This window comes from Centruroides vittatus, unplaced genomic scaffold (assembly GCF_030686945.1).
Source record: "Centruroides vittatus isolate TY-2023 unplaced genomic scaffold, ASM3068694v2 scaffold_2520, whole genome shotgun sequence".
Lineage (NCBI taxonomy): Eukaryota > Metazoa > Arthropoda > Arachnida > Scorpiones > Buthidae > Centruroides > Centruroides vittatus.
The window spans coordinates 3,035,844-3,056,964 of record NW_027122689.1 but is presented as its reverse complement, the minus strand read 5'-3'; the positions used below and the strand labels follow the sequence as shown (position 1 = coordinate 3,056,964).

At 35.8% G+C, this 21,121-nt stretch overlaps 1 protein-coding gene across 1 annotated transcript in view; it reads right to left on the bottom strand.

Annotated features, from left to right (window-relative positions):
• Window positions 1-21,121, bottom strand: part of LOC136987528 (dehydrogenase/reductase SDR family member on chromosome X-like) — a 31,025-nt gene that overhangs the window by 1,263 nt on the left and 8,641 nt on the right. The window contains exons 5-6 of the mRNA XM_067285270.1: window positions 16,244-16,451; window positions 10,724-10,916 (exon numbers count right to left, since the gene is read on the bottom strand). Of these exons, the coding sequence (XP_067141371.1) occupies window positions 10,724-10,916; window positions 16,244-16,451 (401 nt within the window). The remainder of the gene's footprint in view (window positions 1-10,723; window positions 10,917-16,243; window positions 16,452-21,121) is intronic.

Below are 21,121 nucleotides of genomic sequence, written 5' to 3'. Positions count from 1 at the left end.
TTGGCAAGCCCGTTACGAGTTTGGCAAGGCCCACAATGAGGTGGCCAGGCGGTAAGGATGGAACCTGACATATCCAGATGGACCATCCCCAAAAATTCCTGGAATTTTTCAACTTTTCGGATTTGATCCTGGGTCCTCCAAAGCAGTAGGCTGCCACCCTAACTGCTCGGCCGTTTGGCCATCAACCATTCTCCCTTGTAATCTGATAACACTTTGTCAATAAAAAAATATAATAATGGTAATTTAATTAGAATATAGATAATATAATATTTTTCATTGGCTGATAGTCTTTCTGCTTATGTCTGTTTCAATTCCACTAAAAACTGGATTCTTCTGTAGAGAGTATTTTTATTTCCTATATGTTGAAAATTATCTGTAAAATTGTCTCTCTCAAACCTAATTCACTGGTTAATACAAGACTCCAGCAAACTATGCATCTTTTGGTCAGCCTCAATATTGCTCATTACTGATGGGCCTGACTGGCAAGAATTGGGAATGGGAACGATGTCCCGGTTCGTACAAATCACAAAAATCAAACCCGTATCCCTAAAGACGGTAAGCCGACATCTTACGACGCAGCCACCCGGCAGACTTCAAATATAAAAATGCAGGGATACTATTATTATAAAATTCAAATTGCTTATAATCAAAGGTAAAATCTGTAATTTTTTACATTTTTATTTTAAAAATATAAAGCCCATTTTTTTAAATACTGATTTTGAATAAAATATGATATGTATTAGTATAAGACTAAAAGGAATATTTCTTATAGTGTTATAGTATATATACGACTATATATATTTATATATGCACACTCATTAGTGACTTAGAATAAATACAGTTTGTTTTAAAAATTATAAGGTATAAAATCTACAAATTAAAAAAACTGCTACATTTTTAATCCATAGTGTCCACAAATAGTGAAAAGTTGTCTGCTTAAAACAGATAAACATTAAATTTCAAATTATTTAGAATGCTACATTTGAAGAATAGGTTTACGGGAGATATACTCCAGATCGGTGTTTCTCAAACTTTTTGGACCGCGACCCCCCTTCTGCACTTAAAAATTTCAAAGGACCCCCGAAGAATAAGTATGTGTCGAAAAACATCCCGGAGGGAGGGGGTTAGGCTCGTATTTAAATATTATTTATATGTGCAATTTATTTAAGTAAAAATTATTTTATATATTTTTTATTTCTATTATTTCTAAACACGAATGCATAGTAAATTCATAAAATATTTGAAAAAATTGATCTGGCATCAATTTTTCAGCAACCCCCAAATATTTTTCACAACCCCCACTTTGAGAATCACTGCTCCAGATGATGGATGTTTATAGCTGGAAAGTGCTTGGTTTTATTATATGAGAATATATTCAATTCAATGATCTATTGCTTTTAGCCCTTAATGTTGTTTACTCTTAGTCTATATCAATTAGACACATACACATGAGAGTTTATCACACTGGCACGATAAACCCTCGTGTATAATTGATATAGACTAAGAGTAAGAATATGTTTTTTGCTAACTCCAGAAAAGCAAAGCTTTGATGTTTATTTAATAAGATGAAATTGCTCCTAACTTTTTGTTTCACACAATCTCTCTATACACCAGTAAAATATAAGTATATAACTTCTTCAAACCTGTTAACCAGAGCTGATCTATTTTTAGAATTGCAAACGTTTTTGTTTTCATTTTAGTGAAATCAAACACCTTAGTATTTCCGGCAACAAACTAAATTTAATAAAATAGGAACGTTTTCGACTATTTTCAATAGTCCTCTTCAGTTAAGCCTCTTTAAAATAAAATAGAACATAAAAAGAATGCCAGCAATAACATCATTTAAATTTAAAATAATAACATAAATAAAAATAACATAAAAATAGTACAAATTAAACAGTAAAATAAAACAAAGTATTAAGAGAATTAATTGTAGTAAATTGTTGTAGTATTTTATTATTCTAATGGCTACGCCGGCTAAAAATTACAGAAGAATAGTTATCAAACTATACAGGGCAAAAGGACAATTTGAATTTCTGTTGCAATGCCGGCTTAATAACGTTTTTCCAAACTCCATTCAAAGGATATGGCTACCAAAGAACTGTATCTCTTTATTACCAAGACTGAAATACCTGTGCCTTAATAAGGCTATCCGATCTTCTAGGCGACTTTATTATACCTTATTACATAAACTGATTCTTTTAGAAGATTTATTTAAACAAGATCCAATTCTCCTTATGGATGTTAATCATAGAGTTATCAACTTAGCTGGCTCAGTTGAAAAAAACTTAAAACGTAAATATGTCAAGAAACTCAAATGGTTATTACGGTACCGGAACGTCAAACCGTGCATTCGTAATAACGACGTTACGACGGCGTGGGATAACATCGCGCCTCCCGATTGTCTGTTGGAAGCGTTAAAATATGGACCACTGTTTGCTCCTGCTCCTCGACCGACCTCGGATATCATTGCGCCCAATGTTGAAATTGTTAAATTTCTCTCCTGTCATTACCTATGTGTGTAGCAATGATTTGTATTACATAACCTTTGTATTATTTTTTCTTATAAAAATAAACGGCCACGACGTGGTGTCTCTGTCGAGCCCGCCACTTTTTGGTTTGGTATGACTTTGAAACGGACCAAAGTAGTCGTGTATGATTTTTAAACTTATTTGTAAGGTATCCTGCTCACTATCTGTGAACACAACTTGCAACAGTGATATATTTAACAAGTTATGGGCCCAGACACAGGTATTTACTGAGTGAATAGTGAGACAGAGTTTTATTTTACGTAACAGGTTTATTTAGCGTATGTGTACAAGAACGAAGACAAGATGGCCGACAGCGTGAAAACAGTTATCACGAAGTTGAACAGGAATAATTATCCGGCTTGGAGGTTTAAAATGGAGCTGCTACTTATTAACAGTGACTTATGGGATATTGTATGTAGTGATGTAACGAATAGTATATTCGGCCTCAGCCGAATACCGAATATTCGGCTAGGAGCGTGGCCGAATACTAAATATTACGCCAGGAGTGTTGCCGAATGGCCGAATATTCGGCCAAACTATTCGGCTTGATTAACGCACGTACGAAAATTGGCACGCAAACCGCATTATGGCAAAGATCGCGCACCGTGCTCTCTATTGGCCCGCTGTCACTACGATTTTTTCTTCCATTAGGTCTAAATTATTTAAATTAATTAATTAAATTATAATTATTAAAGTTAATATGAGACGGAGCCTAACGTCTACCTCTAGTGCCAAATTGGTTTATAATTTATGTAATAGCCGTAAATAGCCCGCTATGATTCGGCAGTTGTTGGTATTTAGATGTAAGTTATAACTTATAAGTTATTTTATTTGCAATCGATCATTTTAACTCTTTAATTAAACACTAAAATTTTGTTTTTACTACGTATTTGTAGACTGAATAGTACCCTAAGGATATACTTTTGTGGTGACATAATATGGTCTGGTTTCTCTCCAGTTGTGGAACAGTTCAAATATATCGTATAAATATTAAAATGTACGCGAATACGAATATAACATAATTATTTAAACAATAACGTTAATGCCCGATACATTCTAACCTACACGCCATCAATGCCATAAGATATCGGGCTAGATAAAGGTTATATTATTATTTAATTACGAAATAATTTAATACTAGAGTTAGATGCTATTTCTTATTAACTTTAATAATTATAGTTTAATGTTCAGCATTAATAAAAGTTACAAAAATGATTAATTTACTGTGTTTTTGTTATTTCTTACTCCTGTTTTTAGGTATTTGTTATTCGGCCGAATAGTGATTAAATATTCGGTATTCGGCCGAATAGTGATTTAAATATTCGGTATTCAGCCGAATAGTGAAAAATAGGCTGAATAGGCCGAATACCGGGTAGTAACCGAATATTCGTTACATCACTAATTGTATGCAATCCACCACCTGAGCCAGACGAATGAATGGAAACTAAAAGATGGAAGAGCAAGAAGTAAAATCGGACTCATGGTAGAAGATTCGCAATTACAGCTCATCAAAAAGGCAAAAACTTCAAAGAAAATGTGGGAATCGTTAGAAAAACGTCATCGAAGATCAACACTTACACAAAAAGTAAGTCTGTATAAGAAATTATTTCACTTAAAGTATGAAGAGGGGCAGGATATGGAAAGACATTTAAATAGTATAGAGGATTTAGTAGATGAGTTAAACGCTTCGGGAGAACAAATGAGTGACAGACTCATGGGAATTCTTATGTTGGGAAGTTTGCCTGATAATTATAATACATTAATGACTGCTCTTGAGGCAAGAGCAGATACGGACCTCACTCTTGGATTCGTAAAGATTAAGATCATGGAAGAGTATGAGAAGCAATCAAGAGGATCGATTGGACATACCATGAATACGGATGAAGCCACGGCTTTGAAAACAATGGTCTGTAAACAGAAAACCGAATGTTGCTATTGTGGGGGTCCCCATTTGAAAAGGGATTGCCCTGAATTGGGCAGAAGAAAGAAAAAGAAAGAATACAAAGTAAAATTAACTGAAGTCCAGGAAGAGTATGATCTGTTGGACAATGATGAAACACACGAATGCCACTCTGCATGTGTGAGCGCACAAAATATGCCATTAGGTATGAAACAATGTCTTGCTGTGAAGCAAGACTACAAGGGATTGGTATGTTGATTCAGCAGCAATAGCTGACATGACAAACAACAGGAACTTCTTCAGAAAACTGAACAACAACAACAGTGAAATTGTTCGTGTGGCTGATGGAAGAGAAGTGCCTGCAAGCGGAGTTGGACATGGTGAACTAATTTATGATGAAGGTAGTTCAAATGGCAAGTTAAAATTAGATAATGTGTTATATGTACCGCAACTAAATGGGAATTTATTGTCGGTCTTAAAAATGATGCAAAGAGGTTATGATGTGTATTTCGACAGCAAAACAATGCAGCGCTACATAAAATGAGATGGCAAGACACATGTAAAGGCTGAGCTACGGGGATCACTATTTGTGTTGAGCCAACACAATGCCTTACAAGTATTATCCGTGCCCAAGAAACAGTGTGTACATCTGTGGCATTTGAGGTGTGGCCACCGTGATCCATCTCTAATGCGTTATATGGCTGCCAAAAGTGTCGAGGGTGTGAAAATTACACCTTCGACACTTTCGCATCCCACAGTGCAGGTGCACTGTGGGATGCGAAAGTTGCATGAAAAATAAAACGCTGCGGAAACCATTTCCAAAAGAATCAATGAATAGTAGTAGTACAAAGCTTGAGCTCTTGCACAGTGACTTGTGTGGACCCATGCAAGTGAGAACCCCTGGTGGAAATAGATATTACATAACGATTATAGATGATTATACTGGTTATACCAAAGTTTATCTGTTGAAGCACAAGTCTGAGGCTAATGTAAAAATAAAGGAATATGTAAATTATGTTGAAACACAAATGGGATGCAAGGTGAAAAAGTTCCGATCTGATAGAGGGACTGAGTACATGAATGAAGACCTGCGTAAATTTTTCAAAGAACATGATATTAAAGTTCAGACCACAGCACCAGATTGCCCTCAACAGAATGCAAGGCAGAACGGAAAAATCACTCTGTCAGATGGCAAGAACAATGCTGCATCATGCAGAATTAGGAAAATGCTACTGGGGTGAGGCATTAATGACAGCAAATCATATCCAGAACAGATTACCATCAAAAAAGGACCCAATGACACCGTATGAGAAATGGCAAGGCAAGAAGCCAAATATTGAGTACTTCCGCCGTTTTGGATGTATTGCTTACACAAGAGTTCCTTTTGGAGCAAGAAAGAAACTGGATGTAAAGGCAACTGAAACAAGATTTGTGGGATATGAAAGTGGCAGCATGGCATGTCGATTGCTGGATATCGTAACCAAGAAAATCAAGATAAGTCGTGATGTTGTCTTCATAGAAGGAGATCCACATGACAACATCGGCTCGACCAACATTTCATCCCTCCCACATTATCACAGTGAAGATGACAGCAAAAGCAAAGTGGAAGTTAACCTAAATGAAAGAGCCATCTTTAACAAGCAACCTGAGGACAATCTGCCACTCCGTCGCTCTACGAGAAACAACAAAGGTTGTCACCCAGACAGATCGATTGAAGCAATGCCAAGTACGATTGTTTCTGAACTGAAAACCTACGATGAAGCCGTCAACGGAAAAGATGCAAATATGACAATCTGAATCTACCGGCAAAATATAAATTTAAATTAGTCTTTATTTCGACATCAATAACCAAATTCCAAACCAAAAGCCGACCCATCTTAGGGGAATGACTGTATTTCCCCTTCCCTTGAAACTCGAAACTGAGTCACAACGAAACTAAAGACAAAATTCGCTAATTGGCAAGAAAAGTAACGAGGGGACGAAATAAAAAGGAGGGGAGCGAGAACAGAGGGGTCGTTTGTAGCTCCCACCTCTAGTTGGACTCAAAGCCTCTACGCCGCCGATTGGATTCCGAATTGACTCCGTCTGCTGACGCCGATCCTTGTTGAGGTATGACGACCACTTAATTGTAAACCCTCTCTCGGGTTCGTACTTTCCTAATTTAGTACGGAATATCTCTGTCAATGTTATCCGGTGTAACTGTTCTTTATTGTTTCGTAATAAATTCTGTTTGTTATTGTAACTAGTGTCATTTATTCAAATCTCGCCTCTGTCTTATCAACGAGCCCCCTCTCCTCCTCCACTCGACCTGACAAGTAATTAGTTCCAGACTGGACAGCCATCCTCGACAGTGGGCAGGTCTAACCAACCTGTTAACCGAGAAAAAGGTGGACCCACACAAGTGAGTGGATAAAGGCAAGGGATGCGGAAATTTGTGCACTCAAGAAAAATGGAACATGGTTGTTGGCAAATCCACCACCAGAAGCAAATGTTGTTGGAAGCAAATGGATATATAAAATTAAACATGATCCACATGTTAAACCGACAAGATACAAAGCCCATCTGGTGGCACAAGGCTTCAGTCAAAAATATGGGGAGGATTATGACCAGGTATTTGCTCCAGTGGCAAAGCCAACAACCCTTAGGATCTTGCTCACTTTAGCAGCTAAACGTAAGATGCATGTGAATCACTATGACACTGAGACAGCTTTCTTGAATGGCAACCTACACCATACAGTGTACATGCAACAACCTAAAGGCTATGACACAGAGGAACCAGGCAAAGTTTGCAAGCTTGTGAAAAACCTTTATGGATTGAAACAGGGAGCTACTGAGTGGAACAGAAAATTGCATGAAGTACTGACTGAATGCGGTTTTGCGCAGAGCATAAATGACCCTTATCTGTACACCGGAAAAAGATGCTATGCAACAATATACATCATTGTACATGTTAATGATGTAATTGCAGCATCAACCTCCAAAGAAACATTAGATTGGCTTGAAGTGGAAACTAACAAATATTTCCACATGAAAAACTCGGAAATATCGATCATTACCTCGGAATCAAATTTGATCGAGATGGTGATGGAATATTCCATCTAAATCAAAAACATTTTATAACTGACAAAATAGTAGAATTTGGACTCCAAGGTGCAAAAACCAGCAAGATTTCCCTTTATCCTGGATATTTCAAAATTAAAGAGAGGGGACCAAGGATGGAAAGTAACAAACTGTACCTCAAAGGTATAGGTAGTTTACTGTACCTTGCAACTAACACACGCCCAGATATATTGGCAGCAGTTTCCATCCTCGCCCAGTGTACTAAGAAACCAAGAGCAGCTGACTGGAATGAAGTGAAGAGGGTGTTTTGATATCTGAAGGGAACAGCTGATTGGAAACTGAAGTTGGGTGAGAATAGCAATGCTAGAACCACACTAGAATGTTTCGTCGACTCAGACTGGGCAGGTGATAACACAGATCGAAAGTCGCATACAGGGTATGTCTTTAAATATTAAGACAGTCCTGTATCCTGGTACAGTAAAAAGCAAAGTAATGTGACACTGTCCTCGACCGAAGCTCAGTACGTTGCACTTTGTGAAGCCGCGCAGGAGGCTGCTTGGCTGAAGCGAGTGTTTCTGGACCTTGGGGAAGCTGTCGATAAGAAAGTAACTATGTACAAGGATAACCAAAGTTGTATGAAAGTGGCAGAGAATGATCGTGTGAGTCAACGTACGAAGCATATTGATGTCAAATATCATTTTGTAAGAAATGAAGTGAAGAATGGGAATGTATGTATTATGTACTGCCCTACCAAGGAAATGGTAGCAGACATTTTAACAAAACCAGTGTGTACTGGAAAACACGTTAAATGTGCTAGACAACTTGGACTCGATGACTGTAAGCAAAATGGGACAAATCATTGAGGGGTAGTGTTAAATTTCTCTCCTGTCATTACCTATGTGTGTAGCAATGATTTGTATTATATAACCTTTGTATTATTTTTCCTTATAAAAATAAACGGCCATGACAAGGCGTCTCTATCAAGCCCGCCACTTTTTGGTTTGGTATGACTTTGAAACAGACCAAAGTAGTCGTACGATTTTTAAACTTATTTGTAAGGTATCCTCTCACTATCTGCAAACACATAACTTGCAACAGTGATATATTTAACAGAAATGATCATTAAGGAATTGAATCTTACCAGTCAAGAATACGTACAATGGAAAACAAGATTTCGAACAACTAAAGAAAGAATTTCCAAGAGCGCACATTTCCACAATTGCATTAAAAATGCAAAAGAGTGGCAGCATACAAATAAGGTAATGCTTATCAAGGCTGATAAGTCCAAATGGGTAGTGCTTCTTAAAAGAGATTCTTACAACCATAAACTGCAAGATTACATCAGGGACACTGAATGCCAATGTGCTCCTGACAAATATTTAGAATCACTACAACAGAGAGTTAAAAAATTCATTTCAACTCCTTTAGCTCACAAGTTACAAATGCATAACTCTGTCGTACAAGCACCAAGAACACCGAGAATCTTCGTCTTTGGCAAAACTCATAAACCTAATTGTCAGATACGCTCTGTTATAGAAAAATGTGGCTCCCCTACATTTGAACTTGAGAAACAACTTGTTAGATATATCCAACCACTAATTCAAGATTACCCATATGCTATTAATACCTCTGTTCAACTGGTGGATAAACTCAGAAATATTAACCTAGAAGGCAATGAATTTATGACCGTAATGGATTATAAATCATTATTTCTATCTATAAAATTACCACCTTGTTTTTGCGAGATAAGAGACTTCCTTTTTTCGAACGTTAATAATGCTACAAAATTTCACGAACACATATTAGAACTTGACACCTAATTTGTTATACTTCGTTTTTTGCATTTGAAGGCAACACATATTTACAACAACGAGGAGTTCCAATGGGGAGCCCGATATCCCCAGTATTATGTGAACTAGTATTACGACGTTTAGAAAGTAAAGTACTGCCTGTCTTCAACAACGACATAATTTTATATGCAAGATATGTGGATGATGTGTTCATCATTTGGAGGAATATTAATAACGCTCGAGAGTTCCTTAACAAAATGAATAACAACCCATATGGTTTGACGCTATCATTGGAACAAAAAAGTGACCTGAATGTAAACTTTCTGGATCTATCCATCACTTGTCAATTTGGTGAAATATGGACAAACATTTATTGAAAGCCTAGCTATCTACCTATTATTATTCCAAAGAATTCATTCAATCCCAGCAACTTTAAACATGCAGCCTTTAGATCTTAGATAAAGCGGGCCTATACCCACTGTACAAGTATTTATGACACATATAGAGAACTAAATTACATACGCACAATAGCTGTACAACAGGGATATCGTATACGGGACATTAACCATGATAAATAACCGTATTGATAAATTTTGTAATCCAACAAATAAACAACGTACTACTACCAACCAAGACCGAAAGGTAGTTCTCAACTATATTCCTTTCCTACATTCGATCTTTAAGAAAATAGCTCACAAGAACAATGTTAAAATAATTTATCGACGTAATCCTACGACTTACAGAATTCTACGGAAGTACGATAAGTTGAAACTAAATCGAAACAATATTCAATCCCATTAACTGACTGCCATTTTAATTCAGAGTTAGTTTATGTTGGTGCCACTATGAGGTCTTTAAAACAGAGGCTGCAGGAGCATAAATACTCGATTACTAAAAACTTGGACAGTACCGTCCTGGCAGCCTTCGCAAAAGAACAAGGTATCAATGTACATTGGGATAAAGCTTCCATAATTAAGACTGCCACTAATAAACATGTTATTAAATACATTGAAAAGCTTAAGATTTACAAGGCGCATAATACCAAAGGTTGCATCAACCTTTGGTATTATGCGCCTTGTAATATTGCTGCGCTGATAGTCTATCTGGTGCATGGAAATCTTTTTACTACAACAATTAATTCTCTTAATACTTTGTTTTATTTTACTGTTTAATTTGTACTATTTTTATGTTATTTTTATTTTTATTTTATGTTATTATTTTAAATTTAAATGATGTTATTGCTGGCATTCTATTTTTATGTTCTATTTCATTTTAAAGAAGCTTAACTGAAGAGGACTATTGAAAATAGTCAAAAATGTTCTTATTTTATTAAATTTAGTTTGTTGCTGGAAATACTAAGGTGTTTGATTTCATTTTTACGTTTATATTCCAGTAAGTTTTATTTTATTATTTCATTTTAATATTATAAAATATTAACTTACCCTAAAAAGAAAAGTAGTCCATTTATTTACCCAAAAAACATATTGATACAGATTGGTATAAACGACGCCAGGATGAAGACTGTTTACGGTGATACGGCCATTTTGTGATGAGATATAATGTTGCAAAGAGTATGTAAACATAACTTGGGCAACTTTTGATTGAGCGTAACAAAAATAAGGCGAATACACTTGACTGTTCAAAATAAAATAAAGTCTTGTTAACTACTTATTTTTACAATTATTTTAATGTATAAAGAAAGATTAATGTTCAATCTTATACTCCTCTATATCATACTATTTTTGTATACGAATAAAATATAAAATTATTAAATATTTAACAAATACAATATAAAGATACATTTGCCTTGTAAAACTCTGACTTTCATCACTTGGTTATTGCAGTTAAGATGATGTTAAATATACACACTACACTTCCAATACTTTCATGATCTGTCTTCACCTGATAAAATATTGCTGTATACTGTATATTCCTTCCCACACTTTTGGGACAAATGTCCCTCATTGTACATGGTGAAATATGTGAAAGTGTGGCATTTGTAGCTATCATCATACCATAATCCCTGAGAATTGAGGGCCATTTTTTACTAATACCTTGATCAGAAGTTGCTTTGTGAACACACAAAGTATAATTATTTGTAATATAAAAGGGTATATTATTAAAAACTAGCAGGTAGGCCCGGCGTTGCTCGGGCAAAAGTAACGATAGCGAAGATTGAGATTATTACGTTATAGTCACAAAAGTAAAAAATAATTTCATCGACGAACTAAGTATTTCTAAAGAAAGGTCGAATTTGAAAATCGAATGTTCTAATATTGTTCGATTTTCACAACACGTTCTGATTATATCGTTCGATTTTCATCGAATGTTCTAAAGAACAAAGGTCGAGAAAAACCGAACTAGTCTGTTTAAATTTGAAAATTGAATGTGTTCTAACATATTACCCTTTTTCTTTTTTCTTTTTTTTCCAGAGCCCGTAAATCTTGCACGTCACTTTCTCTTGTTCTTCATTGCTACTTAACACTTTCATTGTTACTTAACACTTTGGTACTTAAATTTGGTACCCTAACTGTGTACCAAATTTCAACTTTCAACTCCTAACCATTTTAGTGAAAATTAAGATTATTATGTTACAGTCAACCTTACCCATTTTCACAGAATGCAATGAATTGGGTCCCCCGTTTCCAGATTAATTACAGAATTTTTAGATGGGTCTAAAAATATGTTCGATTTCCCGCAAAAACAAAAAAAAACGTCTTGCACATCACTTTCTCTTAACAATTCCATTGTTACGTAACACTTCCATTGTTGATGAAAATGTTAAGACTTAATCCTGTCCCTCACCCCCGTGGGGAGGTATTTCGAAAAATCCCTTCTTAGTGTGTGTTCTCGTGATGTACCATAACTGTGTACCAAATTTCAACTTTCAACTCCTAACCGTTTGGGCTCTGCACTGATTTTTATTATTATGTTGGGTTAAGTGAGATATACTCGGTTAACACCGGTGGCTGTGTACTATGCCGGACCAAAGTCAAGGCATAGTAACCAAAACAGAAATTAAAGAAGTGTATCAGTGTGTGTGTCTGTATTCAGGAATTTTCTCACAATATGACATGTATTAAATATAGTGGCCTTCTGTAGTGTGATGTATGTGTTTCTATTCAATTGTAATGTGCCCAGGCTTTTGTGTAGTGTGTGTGGTATCACACATGTAGAGGAGAGAATGACAGGTACAGTAAGCACCCTATCCATCCTCCACAAATGCCTTATTTCCTGGGCGAGTTCTGTGTACTTGCTAATTTTTTCAGTGCATGCGTTTTGTATATTGTGAGTGTTTGGAATGGATATGTCTATAATGTATGTGATTTTATTGTGTTTGTCAATGAGTGTGATGTCTGGTCTGTTGTGGTAAATTGTTTTATCTGTGATTATGGCTCTGTCGTAGTACATTTTGTGCGTGTTGTTTTCCAATACTGTCTGTGGAATGTATTTGTAGTACGGTTCGTGGGTGTCTACTAATTTGTGTTTCTTTGCAAGCTCTTGGTGTATTATATTTGCTATTTGATTATGTCTGTGTAAATAATCTGTCTGTGCCAAGAACTTGTAACCAGATGTGATGTGTTGTATAGTTTCTGGCATGATGTGACATTTTCTGCATGTGTCATTTGTGAGTGTTGTATCTTTGAGTATGTGTTTTCTGTAGTTTTTAGTATTTATGACCTGATCCTGTATGGCAATTGTGAATCCTTCCGTCTCCCCAAAGAGGCATCCCCGAGCTAACCGACTGTTTGACGCAGTTTTGTCAACAAAATCCTGGGCCAGATCGTAAGGATGCCTGCCATGGAGTGCCTTTCGAGCCCATGATTGCTTAATGGTGTCTATGCTTTTTATATGTTGTGTCGTGTCCATATGATGTGAGTGTAAGTTTAATGGTGTGTTATTTGAGTCTGCTAGAGTTACTGCTTTATGTAATTGTGATGTTTCTTGTTTTTTGTAGAAAAACTCTCGCAGTGACTGTATTTGTTTGTAGTGAAGGTTAACTATGTCAATCAGGCCACGTCCGCCATCTTTACGTGGAAGGGTTAATCTTTCTGTGGCGGATTTAGGATGATGATGTTTATGCTTAGTAAGTGTTGTTCTTGTTTTCCTTTGGAGTTGCTCGAGATCTGTGTGAGTCCAATGTATAACTCCAAAAGAATATGTGAGTACTGGGATGACATATGTGTTTATTGCTTTAACTGTGTGTTTTGCATTTAACTGTGTTCTGAGAATAGCATTTAACTTACTTTGGTATTCTTTAATTAATCTTTGCTTTATTTGTGCATTTGTGTTCTGTTAGTTTGGCCTGTTGGAATCCTAAATACTTTGTAGAACTCGCCCTCTTCCATGGATTCAATAACGTCTCCATTTCCAAGTGCAAAATCTTCTTTCTTCAGGATTCCTTTTTCTATGTGAAGTGTTTTGCATTTATCTAGGCCAAATTCCATTTGTATGTCCTTGGTGTATGAATGTGTGATTTGTAGGAGTTGATGAAGTTGTTTTTGTGTGGATGCATAAAGTTTTATGTCATCCATGTACATGAGATGTGACAGTGTATACTGTGTTGTTTTTTCATGCCTGATATTGTAGCCATATTGCGTGTTGTTTAACATGTTGGATAATGGGTTCAGGGCTAGGCAGAACCAGAGAGGACTCAAGGAATCTCCTTGAAAAATTCCTCGCCTAATAAAGATTTGGTTTGTTTGTATGGAAGTGTTATGAACCCTGAGATGTAGTGTTGTTCTCCAGTGCTGCATAGTGTTTTGGAAGAATGTAATGAGTGATGGATGTATTTTGTACATGTGTAGAATATGTAGCAGCCAACTGTGTGGAACACTGTCGAATGCTTTTCTGTAGTCTATATATGCCATGTGTATGTTTCTGTGTTGTTTGTGTGCTTGCCGTAGAATGACTGAATCTATGAGTAACTGTTCTTTGCATCCCCTGTGGTTTCTACGGCAACCTTTTTGTTGTTCTGTTAGAATGTCGTGTTCTTCAACATGTTTGTATATTTTGTTTGCGATACAGGATGTCAATAATTTGTAGAGTGTTGGAAGACATGTAATTGGTCTGTATTGTGTGGGGTCTGTGGTATTGTTGTTTTTAGGTTTCATGTAGGTGATGCCCTGAGTAAGAAATTTTGGCATGTCTTGTGGATTGATGATGATGTGTGTTAGGTGTTTAGCTAGTTCCTGGTGCAGTGATGTAAACTTTTTGTACCAGAAATTGTGAATGTTGTCTACACCAGGTGTCTTCCAGTTGTGTGTTCTGTTAACAGTGTATTGGAAATCATGTATGTTTATTTCAGCACAGGGCATAGTTGGTATGTTGTGCAAGTTTCTGTTCTCCTCCTCGATCCAGCCTGTATCAGCATTGTGCGTGACAGCACTGGACCAAAGAGAAGACGAATAAGTTGTGAGTTCTTCTTTTGTTGGTGTGCCACTGTGCTGTGTATCAGTGTTTGCTTTGTTATTAATTTGTCTGTAAAAGAGTTTTTCATTGTTTGTAAATAATTTATTTTGTTGTTTTCGTAGTGTACATGTTTTGTATCGTTTGAGTCTACGTGCTTTGACAGCAAGTTTTTGTTTTAGTGTATCGATGTATTCTGTAATGCATGTGTTGTGATGTTCATGTTTTGTGTGTGTTTTTATTTTCTTGAAAATGTTTTTGAGCTGTTTCCTTAATTTGGGTGTTATGTTGTTTTTAGTGTATTGTGTCAGCCTGCCTAATTGCTGTCTAATGTCATTTATTTGTGTTTCTATTCTTCTCTGCCAGGCAGGCTTGTGATAGAATTTGTTTTCTGTGTATTGTCTGTGATTGTACTTTCAGCCCATGGTGTGTCACTACTGTGACTGCCCCAGCATAAACTAATGTACGAATGTCTGCGAGTGTAGAAATTGAATGAATGTAGTGTGGTAGTAAGTGAGTGTTTACATAATTTAGTGTTTTTCCTACTTCCTTTGACGTGTTGATTTTTGGTATTCGTGGTCTTTGTGTGGGATCTGTACCTGTATATTTAGTGAGTGTTTCCTGAAATGTAAGTGAGAGCATATTAACTAAATCCATGTCTATGTTATCAGTGATGGATGAGGAAGTGTCTGTAGTATCATTAGTGGTAATTGTTGTATGTGTGTTATTATCAATACTTGTTAATGGATTATCCTGACAGGTTACGTGATCTTCATTAATGTTAGATGTTTCTGTCTGTTGATGTATTTGATCAGCAACCTGTTGTTTGATAAGTTCAAGTGTTGCTTGTGGAATAAGGTTGTTGTGTATAATTGTTCTTTTTTGATCAACAACCCTTTGTTCGGTGACAGTGAGATGAGGATACTGTTGTGTGAATCTATGGTGTAGTTGTTGTCTGTATGCTGTCATGTTTGTTTCGAGTTTTGTGATGGTGTAGTAAGTACGGATGATAAACTCGTTCATTTCTACTGTCCATTTCATCCATTGGCATGGTTTTCCAGCCTTTGTGGTCTGTGGATGCATTGCCACAGAAACATCAAGGCTGGGTTGGTTCCTCACATCTGTTGAGGGCATTGCAGTAGCCATGCTTGGGCCAGTGCTGCTTTTGCCACCGGTAACCAAGGGAGACTGTGAGCCTATTTTTCGAACGCGAGCCTCTGCCTAACCCACGAACGTGGACCTTGTTAACCCGGGCGACGTCCGAGCCGGTATCACACTTTGATCTAGTTATTACCATAATAAATATCTCCACAGAATGTGGGTGTGGTCACTCTTAGCTTCATTTCTCCCCATAGACCTTACTGGCATGAGTGTCCCTACCAGGGGCTTGTGCTCCAGCCTGCATTGCCCTATGGATCAGTAAAATTACTGGGCTCTCCCACCACGACCAGGTGGTGACCACAGGAGAGTTATTATTATTATTATTAACTCATCTCAATTATATATATAGATAAGACTATGTAAAATTATAACTCAATCTTTTTATATCTCACCTGCTTTGAATATCATCAAAGTTAATTTTTCCTGCAAAATGACAACTGGAGGACACATTAATAATTCTTGCAAATTTTTCTTCTGAACCAGAAGCTTCGAGTTTTTTCAACAAGAGTTTAGTTAGCAAACAGTGACCTAAGTAATTAACAGCAAAATGTTTCTCGTAGCCATTTTCGGTTATTTCGTATGGAGCAAACATTATTCCAGCTACACATAGAAGAGAAAATGATTACAAAATATCTATTCTAATATAATTCAGATTTACATTAAAATATTTTCATTTTAAGTAAATGTTATATTATAAGAAAAATAAATAATGTACATACAGCACTGTCTGTCAGCATTACATAAAAATAATTTATTATGCAAGTACTTTCAACAGTATACAATTGTCCTCTTATATATTATATAACTGTTATATTATAAGCTATTAAATCTACATTCAAAAAATTAATTAAATTAGTCTGTTTTCTGATGAAACAATCTATCAAATCCCTGATGAAAGATAAAGAAAGATAGATAACAAATTTAAAAATAATTATTGAATTAAAAGTTGTATTAAGTTTATTTCTCTTAAAAGCAATGTTATCATTTACATTCCAAAGTTTGATTTTATCACTTTATGTAAACTACCATCACAAAAACCAAAAACCTGTAGAAATGGTAAGAAACTCACATTAGCAAACGTTTTCCTCCATATTAAATGAACATCTTCAGGCTCTAAACGTTCTACATCCAAACTGCACAAGACAAGAATGCCTCAATTCGAAATACAGAGGCTTATTTATTGGCAGACTGTGCACCTTGACAGTCTTGTAGGCCATGCAATTATGATGAGAAGTAGATCTTCCAAGCTAAAGAAACGAATCTCTATCTTTGAAGTTAATGGCTGCGAGAGATGCAGCCATTAACTTCAAATTTCTGCTGGTTTTTGGTTATTGTGATGGTAGTTTATTTAAGATTAACCAGTTTTTTGCAATCATTATTTATTTTTATCACTTTACAGAAGCTGGAACCAATTACTAACACCACACTTTTCTCACACTTCTAGCAATGTCAGTTAATTGGAAAGAAGCAAGGTTAATCAAATAGGTATTTCATTAATTAACTGACATCTAAATGCAAATTCCAGCACATAATAAACAAAGAAATTTTAATGTTCAAATGTTTTTGGCCATCTTTTAGAGGTCTTCAATTGGGAATGAATGCATAGAAAACACAAAAAAACAGTTCTATCCTTTGAAAATTTCTAAGTTTCAAACTTCACTGCATTCCAACTTATTAATGTTTAAACAATGTTCGATACCGAAATTGTTAGGTTTACATCACGTAAATTATATAATAACAGGTATTTGACAAACACAAACTCAAAGCCTTAAAGTCTTGGGAGATATTTAACAAAACTTTTAATGGAAGTTGCATTAATCCTAAGGAATCCGACGTGCTGTCTGATGCTTGGCACGCATTATTCAGTAATCCCCTTAAGTTTAAAAAATAAATCCTTGAATTCCAGTTGAATATTACATTTCCATGCATATCGTATACTATTTTGTGGTCATTATATTTACATCTTACTATTCTTTAATTTTATCACTATTAATATCATTTGTTAACTTTATCAGTGTAAGACAAATGTTATAATCTATTCAAACAATATGACATTGGAATTAATAGAACATTCCAAATTTAAAGTCTCAGCCAACATTCAATAAGCAACACTTGTAACCTGAAGCAGGTCCCTAAAAGAGGACAAAAACATTTGTGATAAATATTCATTCCTGGAGAGGATGAAAGGTGAGGCATTAGTAAGTTTTAATGTCTGTCAGCATTTCTGTATTTTTCTGATTCATTCTTAAATATTTAATGAGAAATTTTACTTAATAATGATTTTTTAGTTTTGATGATTCCCTCAAATTGCACCTAAATGTACTACTCCTGAAAACAAGTTTGGAATCACCACTCTTATTTTCTGATGTTAACAATTCTCTTGTGTTATTACTGCAATTTTATGTATGCTTTGTTACAGAAATGAACTGGTAAAAACTACATTCCAATATGCAAATCCTGAACAAATAAATGGCAGTTAAATGCAAAATAAAAATTTACTTAGGACAAAAATAAACTCGTCGTGAAAAAGTCTGGAATCATACAATGCTGTGGAAATAAGAATGGAATGTTCTGTTCACCCACTTAAAATAAGGAACAGCATATGCAAGTTAATGCAAAAGTGCAATACTCTGCACCCTCAAAAACCCCTTGAAACATATTTTGTGCTCACTGGTAACTTTGTGTTATGTAATTTTCCTATTCAAATGCCACCGTACTGCTCGTTCATAGAAAGAAAGGCCTGTTGCGGAAGGGGGTTGAAGTTAGTTTTGACCAAAAGTAGTCTTTCACCTCCTACTGGAAGAGAGGATGGTACTACTAATTTTTACTGGTCTACTATTACTATTTGAAAATTACACTTAATTCTAATAAGTGCTCACAATAGCTGACTAGATAAAACCACTGAACAATAGTTGTGGGTTCATGCATCACCAATAGTTTGGCCACATAGTTTTCTGGGTTTTCTTCATATTAGTAACATTTAAATAGCAGCCAGTCTCCCATAAAAGTCTTCCTGAAAAGCTTCCCCCTTGACAGATTGCCCACATGTCACATTGTCTTAGCCAAATAAACCAAACTAATTCTAAAAAATTTCTATAAACTTGCTATTTAAAAGGACATACTTTCCCTGTAGATTCTAGTCATTCTGATAATAATCTTAAAATGGGAGTTACTACATATATTTTTGAAACGTACGATCTTTCAAATCATTTATAAATAACTTTAACACTTTGTTATCATTTAAAAGCAATTATTCTCTATAGAGTTTAAAAGCAATTTAAACAAATCTTATATGAAGTCTTTCGGACATTAACGTTAGCAACTTCAATCATATGCAAAGCCATCACAATCCATCCAACACGGATCACTTTTTAAATAGTAATAGTAGACCAGTAGAAATTAATAGTTGTTGACCATCCTCTCTTCCAGCAGGAGGTGAAAGACTACTTTTGGTCAACTTAACTTTGACTGTCTTCCACAACAGCCCTTTCTTTCTGTAGGACCAGTGGTATGAAGGCATTCAAATAGGAAAATTACATAATATAAGATTACCGAGCAGCATAAAATATGTTTTAAGTGCTTTTGGAATATGCCAAATTTAAATATTTGGTCCATTTTTTGCAAAATTTGCTTGATTGGCAGATTACCATTTGATATTCAGCCGTGAATGGTACAATACGTTAGAGTTAACATTAGAAAAAAATAAAACAATAAATACAACTTTACCAAAAACTGGAACTGCACTTGTGGAGTTGAAAATAACACCTAAATTCAAACTTTCCAGCAAATAAAAGTATAATTTCAAAGTTCGAACATTTTTGGCCACTAGTTTTATCGGCCCTCTTCGGGAAATACAAAACGGAAAAACCGTTCTATAAATAGAACGTAGCTGCCTTGCAAATTTTTAAAAGATCGAAAATGGCTGTGATGTATCGTGTATAAGTAATATTATAAGTCTAGATATTACTTCCATGCATTTGATACATGAATGACATCCGTGTTGATGCAGGTTTCACTCCTGCTTGCCCTGTAGATCTCAACCGCTTCTAAAATTCTAATATTTTGCCGGTCGAAGACCTTGTGTAATAGCTTGGCCTGGTCCCAACGGGAAAACCCCCGGATCGCTGGCATAACGTGCTAAAGCGGTATTGATGTTTCTTTTTAGTACGTCATATTTGTGATCCTTTAGTCTGGTTTGCAGCGATCTGTATGTTGATCCCATGTATGATAGTATTCTGTCAAACCTCTCGTCATATAGTGGGATGTGGTAAATCCCAGAAGTCATTGCATCCTCAGCACCGTCCTTTGTGTCAGACAGAAGGCAAAAAACACTGGGTTTTCTTCTGTACGTAACGAGTTCATTTAAATTATTTTTATCCTTCTATATATGTGAAGCAACGACAGTTCGTAGTTTAGGATCACCTGATTTGCTTCTGCTTTGTTAACATTGCTAGATGACTGAGCTAGAAATTTGGATGCTAGATTGTTGATAAAACTGCAGCCATATCCATGGTTGGACTGTTATACCGAATATGGAGAAATTACTCGCTTCTAGAAATAATAAGTGTCCAGACTCCCACAGAGAATATCTTAGACAGAAAGTGCTGTTTGCTATTGAAGAACACAAACACCAGCCAGACAGTAATACATTTTGGCACTACATCGAACGAAGTAGAAATTGGCTTAGATCACAGAACATCACATTGGTCAAGGCTGATAAAAGCAAGGCAGTCGTAGTCATGGAAAGGTCTACCTGTGTTGATACATTGCAACACTACATAATGGACACGCAATGTCAGCTCTCGGATGCCTTGTATATAACAAAGCTACAGTCGTGTCAGTAGGTTCACACGTACTGGCCTTGCAACCACCTTTGGCCTGCAGCACACGATGGTCAGCTCCCCTGACACTCCTCGCCTGTTTGTCTTTGCTAAAACGCATAAACCCGGTCAACAATTACGTCCAGTGATCGATAAAGCCAGATCCCTAACGTTCTTATTGGAACAATAGATACATCACCTCTTAAAGCACCATCTTCATTTGTATACATACACAATCTTCGATTCATGTGCACTTCTCTCCAAGCTTTCTGCCATTAATGTAAATGGAGAAGAATATCTTATCATGTTTGATTTTGTTTCCATGTTTTATATCTATACGGTTGGAACCTTGTTTTTGCGAATTGAGAAATTTCTTTCTAAGCTCTACTCATGATGCTCAATCATACCACTCTCAGATATTAGAGCTTACTCACTTATTATGCTATTCGT